This window comes from Neolamprologus brichardi, chromosome 22 (assembly GCF_056152115.1).
Source record: "Neolamprologus brichardi isolate AB-2024 chromosome 22, ASM5615211v1, whole genome shotgun sequence".
In the NCBI taxonomy this organism is placed as follows: Eukaryota; Metazoa; Chordata; class Actinopteri; order Cichliformes; family Cichlidae; genus Neolamprologus; species Neolamprologus brichardi.
In genome coordinates, this window is record NC_142124.1 from 25,336,948 (window position 1) to 25,360,674 (window position 23,727).

A 23,727-nucleotide genomic window follows, 5' to 3' on the forward strand; every position below is an offset into this window, starting at 1 on the left:
AATTCTTCCCTTTTCCTTACTTTGACAACATAGCAAGTCCATCCAAAGGTCATAGTCACTGTTGTTCCTGTTGTGGAAAAGCAGCTATTGATACCAATTATCTCTCGTCAGTCTTAGAAAGAAAACAAATAAGAACATTTAAAAAAAAGACAGAAAAAAGAAACAAATCACCCATGTAATTAATAGTGTCATATCCAGTGAACTGATCAAAATAATCACAGGTAGGGTTTCTCTACCATGTAACATCAACAGTACAGCTTCTGATCCCCTGATGGTCATGTTCCACAGTATTACTGAATAAATGTTATTTATTTTTATGTTATGTATAAGGGATATTGGTTATTAAATGAATAAATAGATGTACGTTGAATATTGTTTGGACTGGATGGTCTTCTTAAAAAAGATTTGGCGCCCTCTTCTGACAGATTTAAGAACCATCATCGTTGTCTGGATTTGATTAATTTATGGTAGTTAGGGTAAAAATTTGGACAAATGTTGTTGGTGAGGTCGAGCCAAACCAAGAATTAGGACCTGTATTACACTAGGTTAGCTTTAGAATATTACTGATGCCTCAGCAGATGTATTTTCTTCAGCTATGAGAACATCATAAAAGATCATTGCAATACTTAAATGTATATGATCGTATATGCTACTATTCAGATAACTTAGTAAAGGTCCTCAAGTTGTGCCTGGGAATCTGAGCAACAGAGAACACGAACACCGCACACACACACCACAGTATTATGATCTTTCTATTGATGTGTAATTCACTTTTAATTCAGCGTAAACAGTATATGGTAAAATTAAATATAACAAAGTTTTATTTTTCAATTAAATTCGGTAATCTATGTAAGGCTCACGGAGAGGTCGAAAAACTGTCAAGATTTTGTAATCGCTCTTGAAAGAATCTCACAAAATCTCACGATTACGATTGTAACCATGTAATTGACTTTCCCACATTGCATGAATGCAACATTAATTCGAGTGCATATAGCACCCAATGGCAGCATTCAATGTCAATTGCCCCGCCCTTTTTACCCATCATGCTTTTCGGTGTCCAAAACTAAATAGCCAAATACGGTCAAGTTTTTATTCCCGTTGACTATATAAATATATAAATGAAAGATAAAGGGCTGATTTGTCGTGTTTAGTTATACAAAATATTGTGAAAGTTTTCTGTGCCGACTTGAGGGTTATACATCATGAACCCTGAGTGAAGAACAGGTTACCTCTGGTGAGGTCGCAGGATGTCCGACGTAGGTTTTAAAAAGGGCTTCTGCCATGTTTGGCACAGGAGAGGTGGGGTCTCCACTTCTTTTGCGGAATCGCCATCAAGAGATTTCGGAAGCATAATTTTTACTTCTGGGGCTGCCGATGATCACATGTCTTGGCGCCCCAATATCTATTGTCAACAGGAAAGCCAACCATGTTGGAATACACATAACTCCCGCGTTGCAGAAATAAGCATTTGTCTTCTTAAGTTTAATGCAAGTATGATAGTACCAATATGATCTATGTAGAGTACACACTATTATAAATTAACATACAAGTCTTTGAGATATGACCAGATAAAACATATATCAAGGTAATACCCACTTATTCTCGCCTGCATATATAGGTTCGCTAATAAGGAGTCACAGTGGTGGTTAAAAACCTGCGGTTTACACAGGGTTTACACGAGAGTGAAAACAGGGCGAGCGCTGTTCAGCAGGAAGTCGAACTATAGCTACTGAGTGCGCATGCTCCGCAGCTCTCCTCTATCTAGGGATGCGTTTGTCTTCTTAAAACGGTAAGAACGAGCTATTTTTTTTACTGTGTGTTTTTAAATATACACAACTGTAAAATAGCGACCGCTCTCACCACACAAGCTGTAGTTTTAGCTGGGTGGTTTGGGTACATTGCGGAGGGGGTTCAGTCAGCCAGGCTCGAACTGAATGGAGGGGCAACGCCGTCGCCGTGCCGTTGTTTGCTGTACGTGCCGCCGCACAGGGAGACGTCATTTTGAGGGGGAGCGGAGAGTTAAAATGCAGAGTTACGAAGGGACGTACGGTTCATAGACAAGCGGCACGTAGCCGTCACACTGTAAATGCAAAGCTTTACCCGTCTCGGGCAGTGGAGTTCACGCTATTGTTTGGATTCCCACACATCAAGTTACGCCCTTGTGTTAGCAGTAATGGCTACCGCCGAGCCTGGTCTGAGGAGCTCCGACAGCGAAAAGTAGTCAGCTGGCTAGTGCGGTAGTGATAACCAAGCCAACTTAATAAAAGTAATTTATCTGCAGCAAAACGTAAAGGTGTACTTTTAATTGAGCTGTGAATGGTTTTATAGCCACTTGTTGGTTAGTAGCCCCCAAAACACATAAAACTGCGGTTTCTAATGCCTAATGCGCGTGGGAAAAACCCACTCTTGCTGTATTCTACTAAGAAAATTTATCCGTTAAAAAAAGTAGCTTGCTTTTCTGACTATCGTGGTTTCACATTTCGGCAAAACACAGCTTCTGAAAATTTACTAGCCTATATAATCTCGCGTGTAACCCTTACGTGCACACTAGCAAACCGTTACGTAAAAAATACTTCTATTTCTCCAGTTAATATTAGTCTCAAACAACCAGTCAGGCCATTTACAAAACGCGGCATTCTTTGGTTTGAATTAGCTAAGCTCACCTTACTTGGAAACATCACGTCAACATTGAAATAAGATTTATATTTTAATCTTGGCAGATATTTTTCCAATCCAATTTAAAGTAACATGAGTTCAACTAATGTCAGTAGCAGAGTTTCGCAAAGAGTGGGCCATGAAGCGAGGAGCTTTCCTTCAACAAGTGGTCTCTAAGAAGTCACTAACAATTAAGTAAAAGGAAACTAGTAGTTTTGTGTAATTTAGTTTTTAAATTGCATCAAATATTTACATTTAAACAGAGTTATTATTAATAATAATAACAGGATTTGAAAATTTCACATTAATCATCTTATGAGTATTTCTTGGGGCACAATTGTCAGATTTTGAAGCAGGCTACAAATGTCTGGATAATATATACAGGGTGAAACAAATAGTGTTAGGTTGTTTTTGTTGTTTATTTTTTAATCAGCTTGTATATAGCTGCATAAATATTAGAGATGGCATGATACCACTTTTTTATGTCCAATACGATACCATAAATTTGGATATCTGCGATACCGATATAAATCCGATGTAGCGTATTTTATAATCAATAAAATGTTTTTTGAAATATCTTGTTGCATTTTGTATAAGTTCATACTCAAGTTTAAAAAACAAAGTAAAACTAAAGCTATTCTGTTATACCTGTATGCAAAAAATACACTGCACCCAAATATTTCATAGATCAGAAATACTGATCAATCTAATAAACTTAAACCTACACCATCCTCCCTATTCTGGTATTTTAAAGAGTACTTAGTGGAAATATTAAGCAACCCAACTAATAAGGTTGCCAACTCCGAGCAAAAAAGAAAAAAAAAAATAGGGAACCACCCCCCACCCTCTGCCCTATAATGCTTAATTGATATAATCAACTCTAATTTAATGCACATGTAAAAGAAAACGCACAGAAATCAATAATTTTTCTATAATAATTAAATAGATTTTACATCCTTCTTCATCAGAATTGCAGACTGCACAGATGGTACCTTCCCAAAGGAAAAAGTACTATGGCTTAGTAGGTTATAAATTAGACTTTATAGTTAATAAGGGATTTCTATACATTTTACATCAGATGAAAACTTTGGTTGTAAGATTCAGATAATTATTTATTAAAAGCTAGACATGACAATAAGAAAGAAAAGTATGTCTTTGTGCCGCCCTTTACCTGTTAATGCCCTACCTGGCCCCCTGGCAAAACTTGGCTAGACCCGCCACTGCACAGTTACCAGCCGTCAGCTATGTAGAAAAGGATCAAGGTGTAGAAAGTAATATTAAATAAATTCTAACAACAGCTTGTCTTTGTGGCGCAAAGTGGGCGATAAACTAACAAGAGAGACGGACTCGCGACAGAAAAGCCGATCAGCTGATCATTGATCAGTTTCATGATTGAAGTAGCACCAGGAGAGGGAGAGAATGAGAGGCAGTCGCTCCCAGCATTCGCTGGGAATGCTTTACAAACATTCAGAGATGAACTTAACACACGCTTTACTTATCTGGGATAACTTTCTCTGAGATTAAATTCCGGTTTGGTAGCGAGGCTCCAAATCCCCAACCAGACCACCGACAGGTCTCACATGCCACAGCCGCTCTATCACGACGCATACTCCTCTGACGTGCTAAGGTTATGAGCTGGGTTACGCTATGTCGCAAGTTTTGTGAGGTGCTTTTGAGTGGATTGGATTACATTTTTTATTTCTCTCCGATATCCGATCCAGTAATTTAGGTCATTATCGGACCGATACCGATACATAATATCGGATCAGTCCATCTCTAATAAATATTTGAAACTTACCAGGATTTCTTTTATCTAAGCCACTACAATACAAAAACACAGCTGAAAGTGATGACTCACAAAAGCTTATTAGGATCTGGCCTTACACAGTAGTCAGCCACAGTAAAGAAGTCGATTGTAGTAACTAAGAAATTTTTTTTAGTAGGGTCAAACTTCATCAGGCATTTCCTGTTCTCCAAGCACAGTGGTAACGTTTTATGGAAAGAACAATGAAGGCCCCACAGTTCCTGTCAAAATAAATAAAGGTAGTCCAAATCTTGAGGTCCAACTTCTGCTGTTTTAGCCAATACAGCTGACTAAATCTGAGTAAATCCAGCTGATGCCAATATATGTTACATAACTAGTCTTTATTATTTGTAGGCACGTGTGCACTTACATTCTCATCTCAGCTGGAACGCTTCAATAAATTGAATGTAATCAGTGCAGAGGCTCACTAAATATTCAGGCTTTTTCTTTGTCCTTTGAGGACAAAGTTCGCTAACTCATCAGTCATCTTGGGATGCCTAGAGATACTTCAAGATGGGTTATCAAAGTTTTCTGACTTTGGCTCAAAAAGGCTTTAAAAATATTTTATCCCCTTGAGGTTATTCTGCTCCCACCCTCTTTGAGCTTTTTTGGAATTCTGCTATAAATTGCATGTTAGTATTTTTGGAGTGTCACATCTCTTTCTTATAATGTTATACAAGTCAGTTAGCTCACCCGATGTTAGCTAGCAGAAGTTAACTAATAATACCTATGGTGGGCTTTTAAAGATGAGTTAAGGGCTCAGCTATTCAGTTATTTGTAGGTGAAGCATTTTTTCTTAATTTCAGTTTGAACTGAAATGCAAACAATCAGAAAACTGTACAGCCTTTTATAACCATCATCTGACTTTCTTTTTAATATATTTATGGCCTTTCAGATGAACAAACCCCTAGGTAGCTGTTGCACAGAAGTGGCCCCCTCCCTCTAGTCTACTTCAATGAGTGTGATGGCGACCACTGATGAGGTCACTGTACCTATGGGGGAAGTGGTGATGGTAAAGGACGACAGTGGTGAAGGTGACCCAGATGACCCTAATAAGACTCAGGTCATCCTCCAGCTCCAGCCAATCACCACTGGGTATGTACTGAGAAACTACAATTCACTTCAAAGTTGTATAACACCACAATCAGAGCTACAGAGATTCCAGATGGTTAGTCATTTGATGTGGACATCGGGTCAGTTGGAGGCGCAGTCGAAAGATTGCAGCAGTCCCAGATCAGATGTACACACTGGAACTCTTTCCCATGTTGCTGTCTGTGTTTATTGTGCTATGGGGTGTTGATATCTGTGCATTCCTGCATTATCCTTCTGTGTTCCACATTTCGATGTTTTTTTCCTCGCTACCTAGCCTGACCTGTCTCCCCAATGTGATGTTTGTGTATTGTATGTACGGTCGGCAAGGTCTGTCATCTCGGTTGTGGGCAAAAGACCTGCAACTGACAAATAAAGGCTATCTCATCTCATCTCATTTCCCATGCTTACTCTGTTGTACCAGGAGAAAATGTCCCAACTATCTATCTTTTCAGAGATGAGTCTGCTGAAACAGATGCGGCTGTCATGGCTGTTGAATCTCATCCAGGTAAGTGGTTGTCACTAGAGCAGGGCGATATGACCAAAAATATTTATTACAACATACATTTGAAAATTTGCGATAACGATATAACTGACGATATAATTGACACTAGACAAACAAGTTTACAACTCCTCAACTTTATTAGTGCAAAAAAAACCCATCACTGTATTTTCACTTAAACTAGCAGCTGTTTTTTATGTGCATTAAAGTTATATAAAAATGAACAGTGCAAATGCAAATTCCTTGCTGACAGTTTAACCAAAAGGCATTTCCAGTGGAAATTGGCCGACATATCCTCAGCATAACCATGTATAATATCCACAAAACTTAAAAAGAGGTTATACACACACACACACACACACAATACGGTAATATTATGTTGAAGCGCAGTACGTATCACTCCGCGAGGCTCTTGCCTACGATAGCCGTAATGCTCCGACAATCCATCAAGCGGTGCGGGTTTGTAGCTTAGCAAAGTCGTACTAAAACATTTGACAGATTTTCGAGCGCCGTTTACATAAAATCGTTTCGAGGTCAGTAAACACAACCAGAATTCATACATAAGGCACACGGGATTATAAGGGGCACTGTCGATTTTCAGAAAAATCAAAGGATTGATTTAAAGTGTGCCGTATTTTCCAAAAAACACAGTAATAACGACGGCCCGCTAGCATGCTCTACCAAAAATACTGCTTTGTTGTGTATCTGACGGACGAAAGCTAAACCAGTTCCACACCACTGAAGTTGCAGCATTTTTACAAACCAATTCTGGTTCATCCGTTTCCTTCAACGATCCGCTTTCGCCCTTCTCATTCTCCGTCGCCGCCATGCTTTTCCCACCATGTGCGTATGAAAACAAAAGCACTCCACATGCGCGTTTTACCCATATTCTATTGCGATATTTCATTTTCTTATCGTTGCCCAACATTATACCGGTATTACCGTGAACGATATGGCCCAGCCCTAGTTGTCACAATGATTCAGACAACTTGAGTGAACTTAATGATCCATGAGTTTTGCAGATTCCATTACATAAAGCTTGTTGGTAAATGTTGCATACATTTATTCCCTGTAGAGCAAACTGAGGGAGACGACGTTGAAATTGGCTGCCCTATAACGTGTGGTGACTGTAAAGCTGTGTTGCTAGTGAAAAAGTTTGTGTGCCCAGGAATCAATGTGAAATGTGTGAAGGTTAGTATCCCTTTTTTTCTTTTGGCTCACATGGAGTAAAATGACAAATCATTAAAACATTGCCAAATATAGCAACGTGACAACTAGGTCATTCAATAGTCTCTGAGCAGGAAATAAACATGTAGCACTGACAAGTGTCCCACTATATCTACAGAGTCATCCAGTTCATTTCTTCTCACTGCAAGTAGCAGGTTTCAAATAACCATGCTCCAAGCAGACATGGATGAAACGACCGAGCAGTTATGAGATAAATGTTCTCGTTCATGCTTTCACAACAATGCTCATTTTTTGATCGCAGTGTTATGAGTTGAATTACATAGGTCAGACTGTACTCTACAGTATTTGTAAGGAACTACTAAGTCCATTCAATCATCTGATCCACATGAAATTTTTTGTTGTCTTGTGAGCATCGAGCATACACTTCCATTAAATAGGAAGTGTAGCACTGAAAAAACAGAATTCAGTACATCACATGAAAATTATTATTTAAAGTTGAGAAAACTTATGCATATTTTATATTTTTTTCTCCTGATATAAAACAGTAAAAAAAATTATTTCGCTATTCTAGCTGCTACAATTGCTACCATTGTCTACCATGATTCTAGAACCACAGCATATCTATTACATTTTCATATTAAATGCCAAAGTCAAAGACAAGACATATGATACTGTAACGTGTTGCTTTTAGTTATTTCTGTTGTTTCATCATTGCACTTATTGAACATATTTACTAAACTGGCAATCTCTCCACTAGTATGAAGACCAGTTGATCAGTCCCAAGCAGTTTGTGCACATTTCTGGAAAAGCTACTCTGAAAGACTGGAAGAGAGCCATCAGGATGGGGGGAGTCATGCTGAGGTGAGGGGATTTATTTTTGAGACAGAACACTGACATACTATGGCCCTTAGATGAGCAAGTGCTGGTTGGTTGCACTGCACCACGTGGTAATGAGCTGAGATGTGACTCATCCATCTAGAATAAATATTCAAATGTTCTTCTGTGGCTCTGTGACAGGAAACTAACGAGCCACTGTTGCCTCACTTCTGAGCGTGAGTGAGATGATAACGATAAACCACGGGCCTTCCTGTCTCTTTGACTGGTCGAAATAGATTTTTCTATATCACGTTTAAGCTGCGCTAATCAGTATTACAATGAAATTGTGGAAGATGTGGCCTGTAGTGGAAAACCTGACTGTGATCTGCAGCATTGTGTCTTGTAGATAAATTCATGGATAATTATTTAGTTTCAGGGATACACTACCGTTTGGATGAGTAAAGTAGACTTATTTTATTAATGTAAAAAACCCTCTGTGTGTGCTGTGACTTAGCCGTATATTGCTTCAGTGATCACATGGCTTTTGGAAGACTGCACTGCAAATAATACAGTTTGTGTTATTATACACACTTTTCAGTTTCTTGGATTTATTTGACATCATTTGACAACAATATTTTATCTATGCTTTACATCTTGTGTAGTGATCAACTCAGTTTGACAGATATTGAATAATTTTCATGCCTTTGACATTTGTGTCTGGACTTGGATAAAATTAGTTGTTGGTTTCTAGCAGGGAAAGAATGAGCAAAGTGGGTTTTTTTTCACATTAAGTTTCTATTTCAAATTGATGAATTGTGTCACTGCTATTTTCAGTCTCTCTTGCAGTCTAAAGGTTACTAGTCTGTCACCAACAATGTGCAGGGTTAAGATTCTCTTTACTGGGTAGAACATCTGTATATGTGCCTCTGATTAAAAGCACAGGAGAAGCAGAGGATTTTGACTATATAAAAAAAAAAAAACTGCAGCTTTACATAGATGCAACAGTGTCTCCTTCTGACCAGTGACTCTTATATGGTTACTGGCAATGGCACAGCATCTCCTTCATGTGGATGCACTGCAGGCAGCCAGAGCCAGAAGGTAGTAGCACTGGGTGATCCTAAGTCTCAAAAGCAAGAAAGCTGTGAGCCAACAGATTCTTTTTTTTCTAGGTTTGAAGTGTTTGAGAAGTAATATAGCTTCTATAATATAGTTAATAATAAATTGTTTACTAAAATAATCCCAAAATAGACATTCATAAAGAAATTACCCTTACTTTAAGCCCTGTACACATTTCAGGGGACCTGTTGTTTTCTGATCCAAACGAACTATTCGTCTCAACCTTGTTTCCAGAAATGGCAGATGTCCAAAGCTAAAGCTGTACATTATTTGCTGCATGTGAGAAGGCTAACTCTGAAGAACGTCTTGAACATTTAGGAGTGAAGATATTTTTCCTCATGTACCGGAGGAGAGCAGAAACAATCCAGATAAATGTTTCTACCTTCATCACAACAACAGCTTAGGCTAAAGTAACACGTGCCAGACGCTGAAGTGTATATGACAGTAAATATGTCATTTATAAGGATTTAAAATATGATTTTACATTTGACTTTCCCCTCTGGTTCAAGAGCAAAATGTTAATCTGAAGGTCAAAGTGATAGTTACACTACATAGAGCTATTTAAAATCATTCTTACTGCCACTGTGTGTACTGACAAGATGCATGTATATAGGAAATATAAATATATGATATAAAAACACATTATTTTATTATGACTTAACCACTGAAATATAAAACATGTGTATAATATTCCTTGTTGAGTATTGTTTTTTTTTGGGGGGGGGGGGGGGGGGGGGGGCGGGGGGTAAACTTGTGATCAAAACAAGTTTTTTTTTTTTTATTGAACATTTAAATGAATTTACTAAACAATGAAATGAAAGCTACACACACATAATACCAAATAGGATTTCATTATATTAAGTAAATACTGCCCAGAGAGTGAGCTGACTTGGTAGAGGGTTGTGCTCTCGCAGCACTTGTTGTTTTACAACTGTTTTGGCTGTAGATCAGTGATATAATGCCAGCAAAACTGGCAACAATCAGCACTAAAACACAGCATTAAATTAACATGTGGAATAGCCCTACACCAGTGTTAAAATAAGAAAGTGGAAATAAATGCAGGAATATGCACACACTTAAACCAAGACCAACATTTTCCACAAAATAGTTGGGACACATTTTATGAAGTGTCTTAAAGCAGTGGGCATAAAACTACTTTTTTAGGGGGGGGGGAGAGAGAGAGAGAGAGAGAGAGAGAGAGAGAGAGAGACTGTTGTCGTTCAACCAGGAAATACTTTTGAGAGATACACAAAGACAGAGAGACTGTCACACTAAAAATGGCAGCAGCTTTAAAATATGCACCCTCTAAAGCTTCTATCAGCTTCACAGTAACTCTAGAATACAGGTTTGCACAGAACACCAACTGTGGATTTTGCCCTGCCAGTATGGAAAGGACTGCATTTAAATGCATACAGATATTGCATGTATTGCAGACGCACTGCTTAAGTCTGTTGCACATTTTATGTAAACGTCTTCTAATATTCTCTCCAGGATATCTGTGTGGGCAACTCTCAGACACGACTTAGTTGTTGCACTTGACACAGTTGCTCTTGTGGTTATTAGTTCCAAACAGAATAAGTGTACTGAAAGAAAGGCACTGCACTGCCAATCAGAAAATGCTGGTCAGTAATGGATCTTCACTTCTAAAAGATGCAAATGTTTTTGACAACGATGATAGCATCTCTGGTCAAACAAACATGTTTTCCCCTTTTTTTATATATATTTCCTCATTTCTGTTCTCCAGAAAAATGATGGATTCCGGTCAGCTGGACTTCTACCAGCACAGCACTCTGTGCACTAACACATGTCGCAGCACCAAGTTTGACCTTTTAATAAACAACACACGCTTCCCTCCAGATGGCACTGGACTTACCACACCTACATCCTCTCAAGGTAAAAATCAGAATATAGTGTATTATTGTGTCTTACAATATTAAGCGCCTTGAGGCAACTGTTGTTGTGATTTCATGCTGTATAAATACATTTGAATTGAACTGAATAGAAGGTGCAGTGAATCCAGATTTGCTCATTTAAACAGCAGTGATGTTATAATCCATAACTGAGTATTTTGTTATATTTGTTGTGTTTTTCAGTCAAAAGATAGGTTTAACATAAGGGCCACTGACTGTTTCTACTAGGCACAGTTACGAGTTTACTTCTAAACCCTTATTTAAAAGTCTTTTATGCGGTCTGCGTTTTTACAGAAAAGAAACACATGAGCTTGCTGAAAGAATGTGGAGGTTTTTTAGTGTCATGGAAAACAAAGCAGGAGGATGATGCTGGTGGTGGAGCTCTCCACAATACAAGTGTTTCTCTAGGCTATGTCCACACGTACCCGGGTATTTTTGAAAACGCAGATTTTTCTATGCGTTTGCACCTTTCGTCCACACGTAAACGGCGTTTTCGGTCACTGAAAACTGAGATTTTTAAAAACTCCAGCCAGGGTGGATATTTTTGAAAACTCTGTTTTTGCATTTACGTGTGGACAAGAAAAACGGAGAAAGCGTAGAAAACGCAGCGTCAAAGGTGTGCGCATTTTTTGACGTCACACTGTGCGCCACGTTATTGTTTCGGTGATACGACTCGGTTCTGCTTCTATGCCCCAGCTTTGTTTACTTTTTCCCACCGAGGCTTCTAGACTTCTGATTGGCCAACATTTCTGCACGGTTAGGAATATATCGCCACCTGTTGCTTTGGCATGTTCCTAGCAGCGTTTTCCTTCATTTCTGCCTTTACGTGTGGACGGGATTATTTTTTAAAACGAAAACGGAAAATCTCAGTTTTCAAAAATACGTGTGGACGTAGCCTTAGACTGAAAATAAATGTGTTTAGGTGCACCTGTGCGCATGTAAACTATTATAAGAGTCAACAAAAGCTACTTCTGCTTTTCTAAACAAAAATTTGATAACACAACAACAGTGAAGATGACATTGTCATTAGTGGTGTAATTTACAGCGCAGCCTCTCCTCTCTGTCTGACACAAACAGCACAAAATCGAGACATTGAACCCAGCTGGAGAAAACGAGAGCGTCGTTCTAGAGTTGACAGCAACGGGGCTCATTGCTGTTACCTTCATGGCTACAGAGCCAACAGCAGTATTATCAAACCACCTGTTCAACAAGCTTAGTGGTGAAGAAAAGCAATATTTTCACCTGCTTTCATCCAACACTGACATGTTCTACAGTGACAGCGCAGCTGAATGAAAGAATAATTAAAAAAAAAAAAAGCTGTCTGTATGCAGACAAATTGTTTGTTTAGTTTGCCTTGATCTTTTATGTTTTTATAATTTCCTGCAAACTACTGCTGGGTGTGCACACTGTGATCAGTGTTTAATACACTGCATATCATTTAATGCTTTAGGTGATAATTATTCAGCCCACACAGAGAAATGATATGATACAGAAAGATGCTAATTAACTGTGAGACATGATGAAAGCTGCCCAGCAGGATATAAGGTAAAATTAACAACAACAAAAAAAAGATCACTAAAGATAAAGAAGTGTGGTGGGGGAATGTGACACTGAAGTTTGGCTCCCTCTCAAATCCAGAATTGCATTTAAAATTCTTCTCCTCAGTCATTTCTGTTGTCTTGTACAAGTTACAGGTCAGGTGATCCTGGGTAATGGTGGGGCAGCTGCAGAAGACCGAGCAAAGGTCCTGAGCGGGAAGTCGGACTGGAGCTCAAGTTCATCGGAGTCTGCAGACAAAAAGGGATCAGCTGAGATCTCAGGTAACACTGAGCACACATCCAAACACAGATTAAGAGTATAATAACAGCACGGAGATGGAGATCATCTCCAACAGCATGGATATATGTAACACTGTGTACACTAGTGAGTAAGATTGCTCTGTGTTGTCTGTTTGTCCGCAGAGGACACACTGAACTTTTGGAAGGGCATTGCAGATGTGGGTTTGTTGGGTGAAGTGGTGACCAACATCAACACGGAGCTTGTGGAGCTGTTAAACAGCGTGCAGCAGCGCATGGATCCGGCCAGCCTACAGGACACGGGTACAGAACGATGCCAACATGCACTGGGAAACTACATCGCCAAAACAGAGGCGTTGTGTGGGACACACTCTGACCTATGTGAATAAGAAATGCATGGAAAGAAAGAGCAAATTCAGCTGCTGTTGGAAACTGAAAATGACTGTCCAACAGCAGATTGCTTTTTAGAAAAGCTTCTTTTAGAGTAATACCACACCGATTTACTGTGCAAACAGCTGAATCTGTTCCTCCTTTCTGACTGACCAAGTCATTTTTTTTGATTGCTTGCTGCACTGATCCCAGATTCCTGTCTGGTAGAGGTGGCCGTGCTCAGTAACCTCGCCCAGGTCTTCGATCTGCTCGATGTGGTCAAGAAGATTGTGGAGAGGAGGAAGCAGCAGACGGATCCCAGTCAGGAGCAGGTGCTCAGCATGCTCACCAGTGAGTACAGAACACAAACAATGCTCTACTTCAGGAGCTGCCACATAGAGCCGCTAAATTTATACGAATTTTATTTAAATCATTTGTTATAGAGCCAATTCTTAAAAACAATCATGGCTTTACGTAATAAAGTAAAGGGGAATTGAATTAAACTGCAGTAATCATGTGAGTCTCAGTTAGCAAGCACTTTTGCAAGAGTGGGAAGGAAGATTTCTCTTTTAACAGGAAAGGAGGGGCAGCCTTCTGCTGATGGGGATTGAGGAGACAAAGAAGACAAAAAAAAAAAAAAGAGCACAGAGAGTGACCCTGAATAGCTTATAGACGACATGCTTAGTGGATCCTAGGAAATCCCCTAGCAGCCTGAGCCCAAAGTAGCATAACTAAGTGATGGTTAAGTGACAGTTGAGGTTTGAGGCTAAATTCAAAACCATCGAAAGATTGAATTTGTCTCCTGAATCCAAACTGGCTGCTGGTTCCACAGGGAGGGGCTTAACAGCTGAAGGCTCTGCCTTTCATTCTACTTTTGGAAATTAGGAAGTGTAAGTGTTGTACTGGGATAAATTGGTACTGTGAGGTCTTCGGGATATTTAGGGACAATCTTTTAGGACTTCGCACATGCCAGTGAGAATGATCTTGAAGTAATTTCTGGTAGGAAGACATGTGGTCATATGGTACACTTGCGCTGGTGTCCTGGATGAATTGTAGCCTTTTCAGGGACCTTTTAGAGCACCCTGATAATCAGTAGTTACACTAGTCCAACCTCTATGTAACAAATGCATGAACTAGCATCCCTCTGAGTCAGGATGTTGTCATAGTGCAGAGATAAGTGAAGGTAATCCTAGATGTCTGTTTAATGTGTCAGTTAAAGAAAAACCCAATCAAAGATGACTCCAGGGCTCCTGACAGTGCTATTAAAGGTCAAGATAATGCCACTCATAGTAAATCGTTGTTTAGGCATGTTTCATGCATCAAATTTAGCAACTTGGGTTTGAGTCCAACCTCTAGCCCCTTGCTGCATGTCTCCCATGCTCACGCTCCCCATTTTTCCTGTCTACTCCTCAAAAAGGCAAAAAGCCCAAAGTCAATGGCTTTATTGTTACATGTATGTGGGGAAACAAGTTACTTTTGTTTGTTATTGGTGAGAGACATGAGGTTTAAAAGAAAAAGACAAAAATAGAGAATCAAAATTTGGTTTCAGTCCATCTTGAGTTCCACTCTTTGATTAAGCAAAATTCTTCAGACAGTTGTTCTAATTTGCAATCTTTCAGTTCCTGATTGTGAGGCTGTTGCTCCCAAATGCACTACACCATTACCCAGCAATAATTAAAAGGTTGTGTGCTGCAGATCATCCTTCACAGTCATCATTATTATCACTATATCATTTAAAAAAAGTAAAATGCAGCCACATTCACACTATAACTGTTCTCTTTACACATTTTTCTGATAAAATGAGCAGTGACACAGGTCAGTGGCAGCAGCTGTGCTGTGAGTCTGACTATATTGATAATGAAGAAGAGTGATGACTCCCACTGCTCCCATCCGAGGTAATAACAGTCAAGATCATTTTCCCAGATGGTGTACAGTCTTGCTTCCTCCATGACTGGATATCATTTTTGGGTTCTTATTTTTTTATTTATTTTCCTCTGTGTCCAACCTCCCTCCAAGTCATTTTTAGTTGTCATTTATGGACTAAGTTTAGGGAGAATTTAGGGGTATTTGTTTTAGTATTTTTTATTTTTATTTTTTTACAAACAAGGTAGGATCATCGCTGTATAGAAATTAAATTAGATTTATCATTTGCCTGAACCAAGGCAGCGATGGTCTCGGTTGGCCTTCCTTGAACCCAGAGGGAAGCAAATGGAAGCTTTGCTTTTATGCTGAACACTGATGGAGAGTTAACTGGCTACATAGCAAATAAGGAAAAAAATAATTATGTGAATGCAGAAAGACGCAGACACAGTTTGCATAAAGGATCCAGAGAACACATAAGAGGTTTGGATATCTGGTTAACATTAGTCACTTTAGAATCACCAGTTAACCCAACTCCATATGTTCTCTTTGGACTGTGTGAGGAAGCCAAAGTCCCAGGAGAGAGCCCAGCAGACATGGAGGGAACATCCACACAGAAAGTCCGCGACTAGCTGGTGGATTAGAACCCAGTACCTTCATGCTGTGAGGCAACAGTGTTAACCACTACACCACTGTGTCACCCAATGTGACAAAGTTCACACTAAATACTTTCTGTTGCCAGTCAAAGTCAAACAAATAACAGCTCTGGTGGGTAACGTCGTAAATCAATTCAGAATCCTAACAGTCAAAATTCCTGTGTGACTATATTTTTATTTCACTCACATCTATCATGTAACTCAAAACTGTTTTTGAATACTTAAAATGAAGAATGACGTTTTTATTGAGTCAGGGTTTATGTTGTGAAATTAGATTTGACATTTATACATGCCTAGCCTGTCTGACAAATATTGATATTAGAGATCAATATAAGAACGTGCACGTTGTAATCTTGTAAAAATCTGCCCGGCTGAAAATGAATGCATTCTTGTGGTTGACTCAGCCCTCACTGTCAGTCCTGTCATGTCTCTGCAGACCTGGAGGTGCAGCTGGAAGAACAGAAGAAGCAGCAGCAAGTACGAGCTCTTCTCACCTGCCCCCAGCCTGCCAAAAACAAAACTTCCACTAAACGCCCGACTAAGCGGCCTCGACTCCAGAGACCTGCCTCCACCACCACCCTCCTGACCACCCCTATAAACCAGCAAGCCACTCTGCAGCCTCAGCAGTTCACCGTTCTTTCACCCATCTCGCTGTCCTCAGTGGGGCAGCCATTCACCGTGGCAGGCCTACCTATTGCCTCGCTGTCCCAGTCCTCCAACACAGTCACATTACTCCCTGCCGGCTCGCAGGTCTTCACCCGCTACATGGTGGCTGGAGATGGTAAGACAGAAACCATCACCCTGCATCCGTCCTCAGGTTTGACACTGGTTGGCACCACCGCTTTGCAGGACTCAGGCCAACTGGGCACAGTAATGAGCCCCATGGAGCTGGTGCAGCTAAGCCAGCAGGCTAGCGGTGCAGAGGTGGTGCCCATAGAAGGCCAAGTGGTAGACGGCACCATGCTAGTGCAACAGGAGGTGATGCAGGGGGAAGTGGAGGGCAGCCAGGAACACACGGTCATTGAGATCAATCCAACTCCTGTGGAGCAGGCAGTGGGAGTGATGGAGCTCCAGCTGACCGGGGAGTCAGGCAGAGAAGGGGCCACCATGGTGGTCCAGAGTGGGGTGGAGATGACCATGTCAGCAGAAACTGAGGAGGAGACTCAGCACCAGCTGCAGGAGGCACACACTGAAAGGGTTCAGGAGATGCAACTGGATGCTAGCGGACAGCTCTCGCACGTACAGATAGTGGTGATAGGAGAAAACACTCAGGAAGAAAACAAGGTCAAATAAGACACAACCATCTTTATCCAGCACAGCAGGTATGAACTCATGAACTGAGCCATCACGGACTCGACAAACTGTAAATACACAGGATTTCCAAATCCACAAATTGCCTTGGACTAAAACCAAGCTTTAGGGTAGCCATTTTTCCTTTTTTGTGTCTTTGTTCATGCTCCGCTAAGCTTGTTCATTTTTATTGAAGCAAAGAGGGATCTGCAATATATGAAATGCTTCTGTTTGTTTTCCAGTTGAAGGTTCGAGCATATAATGACTTGGCTCTAAAATGTATAGTTTTGGCCATTATTTCTGTTCTTTTTTTATTTTAACCCTGTACTCACCAAAGTAACTGCTACTGAAATCTGGGAACACTGGGACTGTGACTTCAAAGAAACTTGTACGCTTTAAAATCCACAAATTTTTGATGTGATAAAGATAAATGTATTTAAAAGCTTAACACACACAGCAAAACATGACGCCTGCATGTGTTAGATGATGTTGAAGTGAAGCAAATGCTGTGCGAAATCCCCACTTTTACTTTGATTACAATGTCTACATAGAGTTTGGGACAGCGCATACTTTGATCTTAAAACGGTGCACATATTTTGTTCATGAGCTGTTCCACACCATCAGTCCGGTTCACATCAAACTGTTTCACACAATGTCTTCATGTCTCTTTTTTCCCGATTAACCAGACAGGCACAGTAAAATATCCATCAAACATTGTTTTTCCTCAGTAAAAAGAAAAGTTAAATATTTCATATCCTGACAGATAAGATAAGAGAATACTTGGATGTTTTACTTGAAAATGACCTGAATTATAAATATATTTATTCAATTTTCTGCTGATGGACTGATGGTCCCTGGGGGTCTAATAAAAAGGAAAATAATGGCCAAAAGTATACAAATGGGATCTTGTCTTTATGAACTATAATTTTACTTCAAGCCTCTGTGAACAACCTGAGGTCAGGAGAAAGCACTGTAACAGTAAAGTCAACATGGACGGCTTTAGAAAAGGTGCTGATGATCAGTCAGATTGGGCAGCGGCAGTCTGCAAGTCCCTTCTGTTCATCAGACTCGTTACCAGTAACAGTGTTGGTGTTACCTGAGGCTAGCAGGAATTGCACTCTGTTTTGCGTGGTAGTTTTGCAAACTGTTTTTGTTTTTGCACTGTGTGACATCCTCGTGGGACTATAGGAGGATGTTGGCAGTGATGCCTGCTCTCGCTCTCAACACTTCAGTGGAAACAGACTGAACTCCTTACTGGAGCGGTATCATTTATCCACATACTGTATTCTCATCAGTTTCATGCTGCCTGATAAATCTTCTCCACTCTTCATTTATTGTGAACACCTGTTGCTTTTTTTCCGTATCTTGGATGGTGTGAGCTACTGGACTGATTGTTCAACTGAGGATATAAAAGAACATAATATACTCAATGTCAGACTTGCCTGTATTTTACACTTGTCAAGTAGTATTTTATTTATTAGCTTTCAAAACTGAAGTTTAAGGAGCAGATATGGGTTCATTTGAGCTCTTGGTTAAAGTTCACATCAACAAAAACCTGTTCATGACTTGTGCTTTTTCCAATAATTTAATTTAAAAAGATGAGAGTATTTGCATACTGACTTTGTAATGTGTTTTAATATCAGATTAAATAAAACCAAAAAAAGATAAGTAGTATTTTTTTTTAATTTCACCACCAGAGTGCGCTGTTTGATCACTCCACTACGGGCTTTAGACGATCTGCATTAGTAGATGGTGGAAATGGTCTGCTGCTATAATCTCCAACTGCTCCATGTGTCAGACTTATTGTGGAGCATGACTTAATCTGGGCTGCTATGGACTGATATACAGGCCTTTTTGGAGGATGAGTCGTGCTGACAGGGCACAGGGCTTCACTGGTTATTACGTTTCGCTGCTCTTGTAGCCCTTAACGCTCTCCGACAGGCTACATAAGGGGAAGGCGTGAGGATTTTGGTTGAGTGCAAAGACAGACAAATACACAACCACAAGGCTGAGAAAGACCTAGACGAACTTATTATATGTGGAGTACAAAAAGGGAAAAGGCATCAGTGGTTTGATTGTCGAGCAGCTGGGGGGCCCGGTTAATGCTAAAAGGCTGAGACACTGAAACAGTATAAACACTGTGTGGTGTGAAAAAGGAATAATCATGAAGTGTTCAACAGACTGCGTCGCATTTTTTGCACAAGACAAAGAAATCAGGCTGAGCGCAGGCATCAGTTGCATATCTGAAATGTCTTAAAGTCTCTGGAGGCGATAAAAGTTGTTAAAAGAGAGGTTACCACGGCTGACATGTTGTCGGTATCACCTCGGCCTTAACAGCTTTAGCTGAGAATAAATCCTTGAACTTGACATCTGGTAGTCAGTGTGCCCTACAGGCAAGGTGGCTTCAAGCTATATCTATAACACCAGGGGAGGAAAAGAACTGCCAGAACATATCGGACTTGGAATTTTGTAAAAATGTATTTATATGTGTTCTTAGTCATGAACAGGAATTTGTAACAAATATGTAACTGATGTAATTCTAGCAACATGTTTCACACCATCAGCACATATTTTGACCAGAAAAGGGGAAAGATACATTGAGATCTTGAAAAAAATACATTAATTCGTAAAGTATTGAAAAAGTGACTAAACTGAAGTGTGACATGTGTTATCCAAACCTGGGTCTCTGGGTTGAGTGGCAAATTGAATAACCCCACCACTAAACCGTCCTTCAGACCTCCAAATGTCAGCTTTCTCGCCCTGTAAAATAAAATCTGAATTACATGGACACAAATCAGTACGCATGAAACCAGAGAGATGAAAAATCATGTTCCAGGATATAAATCAATAGATCAGAGGTCATTACTGCCTTGAGCCTACGGTGCGCAGTCTGTGTTTACATGTTAAAAAGAAGCTGACACTCGAGAATGAGAATCAGTTATACTGGAAAAGTACACTTAAGCCATAATAGCCCCCCAAAAATCTGTAAGATTCTCACCAGGAAGCCTGTTTAAAAAAAATGTTTTAAATAATTTTTTAGGAGAGTCCACAGAGTCAACAAAGTGGTAGTACTGTTTTGTAAGAAGCTAAAGCCTGGCCATTTAGTATGTTAATACAAGAATTTTAAAACTAAAATCTATTGGGAAAAATTATAACAAGTATAAAATAGAAGTGATTTGAGCTCACTTGCTAGAATGTTTTAATTGTCTGGCTGCAGCATTTTCTATAGCTTAGAGGCATAAAAGAGACGATTTGTCCAACACAGTAAATACAGCACTGCAATAATCTAGACACAATGACACAAATGCATGAGTAATTTTTTCCAGTTCAGTTGAGGAGAACATCCATCCATCCATCTTCATCCGCATTATCCGAGGCCGGGTCGCGGGGGCAGCAGCCTAAGCATAGACCCCAACGAACAAGACCCCAAGTATCTCGGGGTCTTGTTCGCGAGTGATGGGAGAAGGGAGCCGGAGATCGACAGACGGATTAGGGCTGCAGCTGCAGTAATACGAATGCTGCACCGGTCCGTCGTGGTGAAGAAGGAGCTGAGTGTAAAAGCAAAGCTCTCAATTTACCGGTCGATCTACGTCCCTACCCTCACCTATGGCCACGAGCTGTGGGTAGTGACCAAAAGAACGAGATCGCGGATACAAGCGGCAGAAATGAGCCTCCTCTGAAGGGTGGCTGGCCTCTCCCTTAGAGATAGGGTGAGAAGTTCGGCCATCCGGGAGGGGCTCAGAGTAGAGCCGCTGCTGCTCCACATCGAAAGGAGCCAGCTGAGGTGGTTCGGGCATCTGACAAGGATGCCTCCTGGGCACCTCCTGGGTGAGGTGTTCGGGGCATGTCCCACCGGGAGGAGGCCCCGGGGCAGACCCAGGACACGCTGGAGAGATTATATCTCTCGGCTGGCCTGGGAACGCCTTGGTATTCCGCCGGATAAGCTGGAGGAGGTGGCTGGGGAGAGGGAGATCTGGGCCTCTCTGCTTAGGAGGAGACCATATGTCACAATATAGACATGTTCCTTTAATAAAAGAAACACAAGTGAGACCCAGAAAAATATCAAATATTACACCAAGTAACAACAGGTATTGCTAGAGAGCCAGTTACTAACTTGGGTGAAAATAGTGGGCTAGGGCAGATAACCTATCCGCCTGAGGCTTAAAAGACATATACAGCTGAATGTCTTCACCATAGAAATGATAAAAAAATGGCATTCAAAGAAGGAATGATGCCAGCTAAAGGAAGCATATAGAAAGAAAATAATAATGAACCCAAGACAGAACCTTGTGGAACCCCACAGGTTAAAGGGTTGGAGGCGAACTTGCTTGTTCTAACAGATAAAATCCTACCAGATAAGTAAGAAAACCAATCTAACGTAGAGCCAGCGATACCAGCTAAAACCTTAAGACTGTTAAGCACAAGGTTATGTTCAATGGTATCAAAGGCTCCACTGAGATCAAGTATTTACCTATTTATTTACCAGTGTGAAACAAGTTTAATAGGCTGTAATTGTATCTAAACGTCTCTACCAGATTCTTTTCCAACGAGTCTTTTTTTCCACAAGCAAAACTTGACCAACTAGAAATTTTAAGCTTACAGGAAGTGTTTCCATTTCTCTTTCCACTGGATCTTTTCATAGTGTTGTAGTTATCTGGTCATCTTTGAAAAGCAAATTTCTGTTATTCCAAGGTTATGTGGGATTACTGGACAGCAAGTGCAGGCTAAATTGTGTTGCTAGCAGTACTGTAGTAAAGTTCACAGCAATGGAGGCTGCTGTACTGGTGTAGGACAAGCTGCAGTGATAATGGTCTCTAGTCTCACTTGCTATATTTATCATTGTACTAGCTTGCTAGCTAGAGCAGGTTAACATACAGTAGAATGTAAACCCACAAAGAGAAGTCAACCTCAGAGCCAGCAACAGCAAATCTCAACAAAATATCTAACGGACAATAATTTTTCATTATTTTGTAAAAATATATTGTGACTTATTTCTAAACTAGTAATTTTCCAACACCGCATTGCTAGACAGGATCTTAGAACCCCAAAATTAGTAATTACCACTTTAACTATTGCTTACAAGTGACAAACATTTGGAGTCAATCCAGATCTGAACCAGAAATATTTGTTCATTACCTTATTTAAATATGTTATATCTTGATTAAAACAAAACACATCACATTGGAAAAAGAACAAATGGGAGGCACTCTCTTGATGTTTTCAAAAATAAATATGACTAAATAATCCAGATGCAAATATTGTTTTGCATTAAGGCACCAATTTCATGTATGAAACCAATTTTCAGCATTTACAGAGGTATTCTGAGCCTTGTACCATCCCTCAGTGTCAAGATCCTCTGTTGGGTTGCTGTGATTGATATTTTATTGAATGCTATTTTATGTATCATACTTTATTGATTATTGTTTATTTAGACAAAAAAGAAATAAGAAGACATCACCTAGGGCCGTGTGAACTTTCTGTGGGTATTTTCGCAGTTTGCTAATGTTTTAAAGAAAAACATTTACATGATTAATTGAAAACTAATCTTCAAACTGTGAATTTAACAAAAATAATTAGTTGCAGCTCTCATTTAAAGCCTACAAAACGAGCATTGTGGCTCGCAGCCTCGGCCTTCTTAAGCAGCACTTTAAAGCTTAACTAAGCAGGATTTAAACCTCCCTTATCAGCCTCAAGTGGCAATTATGCAGAGGAAGTGATGGCTGTTGCTGCTGCCAAAAGACTTGACAGAGCATCTTCACCCCTACTTTTGGTGCTTGTAGTATACAATTTAATAATGTCACATTAGCTCTATGTTTTCTGAGTGACATATTTTAAAAAAAATACTCATGAGGATCTGCCTTTCAGGACAGCCAGGTACAGCTCTGGAGGTAAGGTGAGGCGAGGGTCACAAGAATCTCAAGAGTTAAAAATTCATATCTGAACCAAGCTTTAGATGATGAAGTGCTCTGTATTCTAAAATGAATCCTGATCAAGCATGCTGTACCCAAAATCTCCTTGCTATTGTCTTGGTTGATGCAGATTGCTGCAGTGTCTTGTAAATGCATTGCTTACACCAGGGGTGTCCAAACTTACATAAAAATATAGGAGGGGCTGGGCCACTTACTAGAAATTAGGTATATAACCTTAACTTTGGTGTATTAAAGTTAGAAAAATCACTTAAAAGTGGTCAAATGTGATATATTGTTGAATATAATTAGAGACAAAACTGCCTTCATCACAGCTTTCCATGAATGGATCTTTATTGATTTATTCAGAAAAAGCTTTGGTAGCTCATTCTCAGAACAGCAGCCTCAGATTTCTTCTTAGACAGAAGATTTACAGTACAGAGAAAAAAACGATAAAGGGGAAAATGGGACGGGTTTCAAGTTTGTTATTTAAGTTATTAGGCTTAGCAACACATCTATTAACGTCCGTTTGAAACGATTATAAACATTAACAGACTGAACTGGACTTAATAACAGGAGTCCATATAATTTTAGTAAATTATTCTGGTATCAGCTGCGCTGGGTATGTAAATCGGGCCATCCAGCTGCGGTGCTGATCGCCACTCGTGGCAAAAATCCAGACAGATGTCACTTGATCAAGGAGCAGATCTGCATCAGATGAGATCAGCTGACTACGTGCGCGCGCGCTGTGCATATAAAGAAAGTGGTGC

The 23,727-nt window shown here is 40.0% G+C and overlaps 1 protein-coding gene and 1 non-coding gene across 3 annotated transcripts; both read left to right on the forward strand.

The window, feature by feature from the left end:
* The first annotated feature begins 1,265 nt into the window (after window positions 1-1,265).
* LOC118454535 (U11 spliceosomal RNA) lies at window positions 1,266-1,398 on the forward strand. Its single transcript, XR_004843776.1, has one exon. It is a non-coding gene; the product is annotated as a U11 spliceosomal RNA (small nuclear RNA).
* A 330-nt stretch (window positions 1,399-1,728) lies between these two features.
* Window positions 1,729-18,719, forward strand: gmeb1 (glucocorticoid modulatory element binding protein 1). 2 transcript variants are annotated; one of them, XM_087835206.1, is made up of 10 exons: window positions 1,729-1,789; window positions 5,355-5,554; window positions 6,004-6,056; window positions 7,126-7,241; window positions 7,996-8,099; window positions 10,915-11,063; window positions 12,769-12,900; window positions 13,042-13,179; window positions 13,459-13,596; window positions 16,198-18,719. In XM_087835206.1, exons 2-10 carry the CDS (start codon window positions 5,415-5,417, stop codon window positions 17,052-17,054), a joined length of 1,827 nt encoding a protein of 608 aa, XP_087691332.1. In that variant the 5' UTR covers window positions 1,729-1,789; window positions 5,355-5,414; the 3' UTR covers window positions 17,055-18,719. The 2 variants fall into 2 exon arrangements, with proteins under 2 accessions (XP_087691332.1, XP_087691333.1); XM_087835207.1 differs by having other exon boundaries at window positions 12,775-12,900.
* The last annotated feature ends 5,008 nt before the right edge of the window (window positions 18,720-23,727 follow it).